This window comes from Arachis hypogaea, chromosome 20 (assembly GCF_003086295.3).
Source record: "Arachis hypogaea cultivar Tifrunner chromosome 20, arahy.Tifrunner.gnm2.J5K5, whole genome shotgun sequence".
In the NCBI taxonomy this organism is placed as follows: Eukaryota; Viridiplantae; Streptophyta; class Magnoliopsida; order Fabales; family Fabaceae; genus Arachis; species Arachis hypogaea.
In genome coordinates, this window is record NC_092055.1 from 101,121,665 (window position 1) to 101,128,880 (window position 7,216).

General features: G+C 38.3%; 2 protein-coding genes across 4 annotated transcripts; one reads left to right on the forward strand and one right to left on the reverse strand.

Annotated features, from left to right (window-relative positions):
- The first annotated feature begins 873 nt into the window (after nucleotides 1-873).
- Nucleotides 874-3,994, forward strand: LOC112783955 (uncharacterized). 3 transcript variants are annotated; one of them, XM_025827044.3, is made up of 6 exons: nucleotides 874-1,274; nucleotides 1,549-2,032; nucleotides 2,166-2,499; nucleotides 2,665-2,763; nucleotides 2,870-2,990; nucleotides 3,264-3,994. In XM_025827044.3, exons 1-6 carry the CDS (start codon nucleotides 1,031-1,033, stop codon nucleotides 3,476-3,478), a joined length of 1,497 nt encoding a protein of 498 aa, XP_025682829.1. In that variant the 5' UTR covers nucleotides 874-1,030; the 3' UTR covers nucleotides 3,479-3,994. The 3 variants fall into 3 exon arrangements, with proteins under 3 accessions (XP_025682829.1, XP_025682831.1, XP_025682830.1); XM_025827046.3 differs by having other exon boundaries at nucleotides 877-1,274; nucleotides 1,662-2,032; XM_025827045.3 differs by having other exon boundaries at nucleotides 894-1,274; nucleotides 1,554-2,032.
- Nucleotides 3,995-4,118: 124 nt separating this feature from the next.
- On the reverse strand, nucleotides 4,119-5,604 carry LOC112783957 (uncharacterized). The gene is made up of 2 exons (XM_072229775.1): nucleotides 4,955-5,604; nucleotides 4,119-4,800 (listed from the first exon to the last, which is right to left on the reverse strand). Exons 1-2 carry the CDS (start codon nucleotides 5,409-5,411, stop codon nucleotides 4,289-4,291), a joined length of 969 nt encoding a protein of 322 aa, XP_072085876.1. The 5' UTR covers nucleotides 5,412-5,604; the 3' UTR covers nucleotides 4,119-4,288.
- Nucleotides 5,605-7,216: the final 1,612 nt, after the last annotated feature.

Here is a 7,216-nt window from a genome sequence, read left to right on the forward strand (position 1 = left end):
ACCGGCCAGTTACCGGTCCGGCCGAACCGCCCAGTTCGACGGTTTTCATCACCATGACTCTTACGCATCTTAAATTGTTCTTTGGTACTGGATCCGCATAATAACTTTCGCTTGGGCTACTCTCTCATTTAAACAAAGGCCAATACAAAACAATCATTCACTCAACAATAAGGCCCAACTTGCATAGCCCAACACTGCCGAAAAATTCTATTGGCCCACCAATTATGTTCTCCCAAAAAATTGTTTAACATCATCCTTCCATTACCAATGATACTTAGCAACTAATTCTTTGCACCCCTACATGACCTACATCTGAAAAGCCTCTCTTTTTCCATCTTGTATCAGGAGCACTGATTGTCCAAGTCTATCTAATACCACAGGTGTCGTCCAAGAGATGCATGCACATGGCATCCACACCTCTAGATATTTCCTTCAATCCATACTATAGCATTTGCCTTTCTTATTAACGTTGTTTATTTCTCTGTATTATTAGTGGTGATAAGTCTCAACTGCATTTTATTTTTTAGCTTTTCTTTAATTATGTTAATGTCTTATTAGACTATTATTTTATCATAAATAAAATCTTATTTTTACTAAGAAAAATTACAAGAAAAACAAAATATCATAGGAAAGCTTCACCTAATTTATTACATTTTTATAGTTTAAAAATTTATAGTTGAATATATATATTAAATAAAAAAATTTAATTTTATCTTTATTAACTATTTTTTATGATATAAATTATAAAATATTTTAGAAGCAAATCATTTAGAAGTACTATATTTTTCTGAAAACAGCAATTAATAAAGATTTAATTAAAAATTTGATAAAATTATTTTACTAACAAAGTAATTAAACCAATAAAGAAAAGACAGTTGGGGGTTACATTATCCGTTTATGCAAAGACATTAAAGCACACCAAGCTTAAGGTCTTTGTAGTAAGTACTGATAATTCAAAGAGAAGCAGAGAGGAACAAGAAGTTGAAGGGCCCGAAACCCATCAGAGGGAGAAACACTGAATGAGTAAACGATGATGAAAGTTGGAGTCTTTTGTGGGCAATTGGGGTTTCTTGCCCCTTCAATTCCTACTCTTAACTCTACACATTCATATTTTTTGCGTATACATAAAAACCATGGTGCTTCTCCTCTAAAATTGGCCGCTTTCGCTCCAAATTATGCAACTCATCATCATCATCATCATCATCATCATCATCGTGACTGTACCTTCGTTGTTGCTTCTTCTGCTTCTTCATCTCCTTCCTTTGGCGGTTCAGGTGCTGAATATTCCGTTATTTTCTCGCCATCATCTTTTAATTTCCCTTCATCGAACTTCTATGTCCTATTTTGCATATTGCGTGTTTATTTTCTCCTTTCCTATTATTTGAGTAGAATTTTCAATGGTCAATTTTCAAATTCCTTCCCCTTCTTTACTTAAGCATTGGTTTGGTTCCCAGCATTAAGGGAAGACTTAGTTATCAGGATTATTTTGTTGTGGACAAATTATTATTTGTGATTGAGTTTGTGTTGAAGTGAATCACATGTCTTCAGAGCAGTTTTTGGATGTGGGAGTGAAGAAGAAAAAGGAGGGTATAGCTGGTCTAGATCAGGACGAACTAATGGACCCAAAGCTCTTAGCTGATAATGATAGTTGTTTTTGTCAGTTCCAAGGAGTTGAAATTCACCACAAGATACAGGATGCTGCTGAATCTCAATCTCAGAGTGCATTCCAGAATCATGGTGTTTCTCATCAAATCAAGAAGCCTGGTTTCCCCATGATTCTGTTGCACGGTTTCGGAGCCTCGGTTTTCTCTTGGAAACAAGTCATGAAGCCTTTGGCAGAGGTTACTGGTTCAAAAGTTCTTGCTTTTGATAGGCCAGCATTTGGATTGACATCAAGGGTGGATTTATCAAAACATCTTTCTTCAGGAAAAGGAGATGCAAAACCTCTAAATCCATACTCAATGGCATTCTCAGTGCTTGTTACGTTGTACTTTCTTGATATGTTGAACGCTGAGAAGGCAATTTTAGTAGGGTATGTGAATATTCTTTTATTTTGTCAAGTTGCTTTGTTTTCTGATATATCAGGTTGATTTCTTCCATTTCTTTAACATCGAATAATATTCATGCATTCTAGCCAAATAAAATTCACATATATTTATTGTCAGGCACTCTGCTGGTTCACTTGTGGCAGTTAATACATATTTTGAAGCCCCCGAACGTGTTGCTGCTCTGATCCTTGTTGCTCCGGCAATTTTTGCACCACTTACTAAGCCCAAGATTGTTAAAGAAAATCCATCAAGACAAGATAACCAAATGAAAGAAGAGAGCAATGCTGTCAGTCAAAATCCAATTCTTGAGTTTTACAACATGTTGTTCAACTTTGCCAAGTTCATTGCAAATGCAATAGCAAAGATGATGAGAGGAATGATAAATATGCTTAACTCTCTGTATAGGAAATTTGTATCAGCTATCCTGCGTTCTTCTGTAGCTATAATGCTGGTAATAAACTTGTTTATGGCTAATTCAATGCCATCTTTGTTACATTTGTGCCATGCGACCCTTGCCGTTGCAATCCTTTGAAACAGACTCTAACAGTAATTTATCATTGTCACTGGTCTAATTGCCTATCAAATGGCCTTTTCCTTTTCATTTCATGAATCTCAGGTAAGAATGGCAATTAATAAGTTTGGTACTTCTGCTGTTCGAAATGCATGGTATGATCCAAAGCAGGTCTCCGATGATGTCCTTAGTGGTTATACGAAGGTAATCTCACTGGGGATTTTCGTATTTCTTAATCTGCCATTGTTGTCTTTTCTTTTCCCCCTAACCTCAATAGTCGTGCTCATTTGGTTGCTGGCGATGAATGCAGCCATTGAGGATTAAGTATTGGGATAAGGCACTGGTTGAATTCACTGCAGCAATGCTTCTGGATGAGGAATCCAAGACAAAACCATCGCTTTCTCAAAGACTTAATGACATCTCATGTCCAGGTTAGGTCACTAGTCCTATTGTATTATTTCCACTTTCATTTGCCTAGTTTAGTCCTCAAAGGTAATATCTGGATCATGAAGTAGTTGACTTTGATAGAATATAGCTGTTATGTGCCAATCAATGTTGATAGAGATTTTCTGTAAACCAGGCAAATGAATTGGTACATATTTTATTTCTAGTTTGAATCATATGCCTACCCTGCTACATAGTTGACAAAACCATGAGTTGGATATTGAGAATATAACTGATGAATGAACTGTTTGGATGAGCAGTACTGATTGTCACCGGAGATACGGACCGGCTAGTTCCTTCATGGAATGCTGAGAGACTTTCGCGCGTTATACCAGGAGCATCGTTCGCCATAATTAAGCAGTGCGGTCATTTGCCCCACGAAGAAAAGGTGGAGGAGTTTATTTCAATTGTTGAAAATTTTCTAAAGCGATTAGTGACTGATTCAAATGAGCAGTATCTACAAACTATAACTTGAAAATTCAACTACTTGGCTTCCTACTTTACTTTCACACAAGATCCATATTGAGCAAACACCAAAGGCAATTAAACAGACGAATGAAGATTTATCGAAGGAGCAATGATGCATGCTCTTATTTAAGTTCTCAAGCATGGTCACCTCATTCTAGCGGCTAGTAAAGGCTTGGAAGTGGAAAATTTCCAAAAAGCAACAAGTAATGAGTTCATATTCCATTATACGTTCTGAATTTGGATCTTCTAAAGTGAAGAAGATGGTAAAGTGATAAAGTGAGGGGTTAATCACTGTTGATTTTGTAACTTCCCTGAAATGTGTGGCCCACTATCTTAATTTAAGAGTGATAAACTCTTTACTTTATCATTTTACTAACTTTCTCACTTTAGAGGATCTTGATCCATAGGTTCTAGCCTGCGATAGTACTTGAATAAATCTTCATTGTGTTTGTCTTTCTGAATGATCTTCGTTTATACCATATGACCGGTGAGCCAAATATAAGTGACTCCTCGGATTTGACAAGACTTACCATTAACAAATAACAAGCATTAGCCAAATTATCTATTTGATTTTGAAATGAATTCTAAACAGTGGCAGTTTAGCAACTTCTTTCTGAGAGAAAACATCCCCCGTTACTAAGAGAAACTTCAATAAATGAACTTTCATTATTATGAATGACAGTCAGCACTATTTTTAACAGAGTTGATCCCAATAATGTAAAATTTATTTACAATCCTGATGGAATGGCCATTTGGCCTGCTTGTTTAGCTATGTACAACCAAATAAAATTACATGAAATAACCCCTTAATGATTGTTCAGAAAGGAGGATTGATCTCTTTAATAAGATAATCATCCCCTAAGCCTGGAGAAACTTCAAATCCTGACATAAAATCATCACCAAATATTAGAGCACCGGCTGCTAACGTCCCAGCACCTAACTCCATTGCAAGTGTTGTTGGTCCACCGGGAGGTTTCCTTGGTGGTGGCATGTCAGTGTACCTTGGGGGCAGACAATCATTTCTTGTGAGAAAAGTGGGAATATAACCACCATTGGAGAGTTGGGGTGGTGGTGGAGGAGTTTGAGTTCCGAGCTGTTCATTGCTTGGTCCAGCTACAGCATCGTAGCTCGGTTCACCGTCATATGGGTCAGCATGGTTTATAGCAGGGAATGGCATTGAATGGAAATCAGGTACGGTTCTCTCTTCATGATTTTCTTCCTGATGGTATGAATATTGGGGGTGTTTTTGCGGATAGGCTTGGCCTAATCCTCCCTTTGAGAAGTGTGTATTATTGCCACCATTTAAGGGCACCATTCCTCCTTTGCCACCTACAAAATGGAAAACTTAATGTTTTGCACGAGTATATTGATGAATTAAGATCTTTCTGAAATAAGAGAAGCCAAAGATCATGAATGCAGAAGAAGCTATAGTGAAGCTGAAATGAAAAACTCTTGTCTATGGGTTGTGAAATAATTCACATACCTGACTGGGATTTTGGTTCTTTTTTTACCTCATGGACACGGATTGAAATATCAATGAAACCTCTTGGTTTGCTAGCATTCTTCTTACGAAGTTGGTAGCTCCGAACTTCCGCATGCCTTAGCTGTGACTCCTCAGAATCCTTTACCTCCTTGTCAAGAAACTCTCTGAGAACAACCGTTGTTGAACCATGAAGCTTTTCCATGAGGAAGATGGGCTCGATACTGTAAACTTCCACGTTCAGTGCCGAATCTCGGAAGTTTGGTACCGAATCATCAACAGGAATGGTTAATATGGTTCTCCAAACAGGACTCCCATTCTCAGAATCATCAACCTTGGTGCAATATTTGCTGTTATAATCAATCCACCCAACAGCAAACCATTGACGCTTCCACAGTGACGTTGAATGCTGAAGTCCATGAGCAGATATCAAGCACACCTCCAACCAAGTAATCCCCATATAGAGTGCACAGAGAAGAAATAATGAGATGTGAAATGGATGTTGTCCCCTGTAAACTTCTTTAGATATGGGTTGCTCAGAAACTGAGAAAAGAGAGATGAAAATGGACACGTTTAGCTGTATTTAAAATGTGCATGCTTTACTTTGAGATGAGAAAATTCTTATTCCTAAGCTCCATTAGAGGGTACCCTTTTGCCGACTCTTGATTTCCTGTTAAGTGCATCACATCACATGCATAGAGGAATCTGTTTACGTATACACATTGGGAACAATTAAAAAGTACGCATGTAAAGATCATATCACTTACGCCAACTTTAATTTGATAAACTTATTTTTGATTGCTTAACAAACAATTTTAATATGCAAATTCTTTGGGTTTTTTATTTAAATTAAATAAATATAAAATTTATGAAAATACATAAATTACAATGTAATAATATAAATACACAATTAATCATATCCCGGTTACTGAAGGATTCTGAAAATTGAACACATTCCGAGTACTGAGACCTCAGTCTGTGTTAGAAGAGTTAAATAGAGTCTTAGTACCCGAGATACATGCAAAAATAAGATATGGGTAGCACCCGAAATATACACATGAATTGGTGACTTGTACTCATTCAATTTAATTCAAATAATTTTAAATTTTAAAATTATAAAAATATTTTATTTAAAATTTAGATGATTATAATTTAAATTAATATTTTAATTTAATTCAATAAAAATAAATATACTTGTTGTTCATACCCTGGCCCAATGATAAGACACAGGTCCAAACGAAAGGCCCAATCCAAAGGATTAAGCCTCGCTCTATACCGACCCTCACCCCACGAAGTCAGTTCTTATCACGACTTGCTCTAAAGAAGTCGGGACAAAGATTAGCTGGCAGATAAGATACCCATTCAAATGAGTAACTGTCCCTAAAATCTCTCTACCCACTTCCTGGAGCCATATCTCAACTTCCCTAAGATAAAGGGACAGTTATTCCCCATGAATAACGGAACTACACCAACGGTGGTTATGGGTTCACCGCTATAAATACACTGACTCTTCTCAGGTATCACTAAGTCCCAATACTCTCTAGACCTGCTCACACCCTTGCTGACTTAGGCATCGGAGTGTCTTTGCAGGTACCACCCCCCATTTGTTCATACTCACAAGTCGGACGGGGGCCCCCAAGGTGCAGACCCACTTAAAGGCTCCCTTCCTCAGACGATTGGGCTAACCTAGCAAGTCCAGCCCACCATCTCCGGTTACCCATCGTAACATTGGCGCCGTTGCCGGGGACCCGAGAGATCAACCAGTGATGGCGGACAAATCCCTAAGGAGGGTCACGTAGAAACAGATTCCGAACAAGAGAATCTGGATACCGGAAATAACGACGCGGACTTAACCCTCCGCCAGGAAACCAACGATCAACACAGAGAGGGTACCTCCGGAGTCAAAACCCCGAAGGTGAATTCCTCTGAAGGCCGTGAATCGGAGAAGGACGGACAGTCCCACGCAACTGAACTTATGGGATTAGTTCATGTCCACCAAAGTCGCTTGGAACAACTAGAACAGGAACGGGAACGACAAAGGGAGATAGAAAAGCACCTAAGAGAGGAGATGGATCGACGAAAAGAGTTAGAGAAAAAACTCTTAAAGTTAGAATCCTCCCTCAAAGGTCGGAACTCCCGTGACGATAGAGAAGAATCGCCCCTGGGAGGGGAAGATCCTTTTAGCGAGGACATAATGAGGGCAAAGGTTCCAAGAAACTTTAAAAGCCCCGATATGGACCTCTATGATGGAACCACAGATCCAAA

Coding starts and splice junctions, on each gene's coding strand:
- LOC112783955 (XM_025827044.3), top strand. CDS start 1,031: ATGATGAAAGTTGGAGTCTTTTGTGGGCAATTGGGGTTTCTTGCCCCT. Junction 2,033..2,165: donor GAGAAGGCAATTTTAGTAGG/GTATGTGAATAT, acceptor ATTTATTGTCAG/GCACTCTGCTGGTTCACTTG. Junction 2,500..2,664: donor CTTCTGTAGCTATAATGCTG/GTAATAAACTTG, acceptor CATGAATCTCAG/GTAAGAATGGCAATTAATAA.
- LOC112783957 (XM_072229775.1), bottom strand. CDS start 5,411: ATGGGGATTACTTGGTTGGAGGTGTGCTTGATATCTGCTCATGGACTT. Junction 4,801..4,954: donor AGAACCAAAATCCCAGTCAG/GTATGTGAATTA, acceptor TCCATTTTGTAG/GTGGCAAAGGAGGAATGGTG.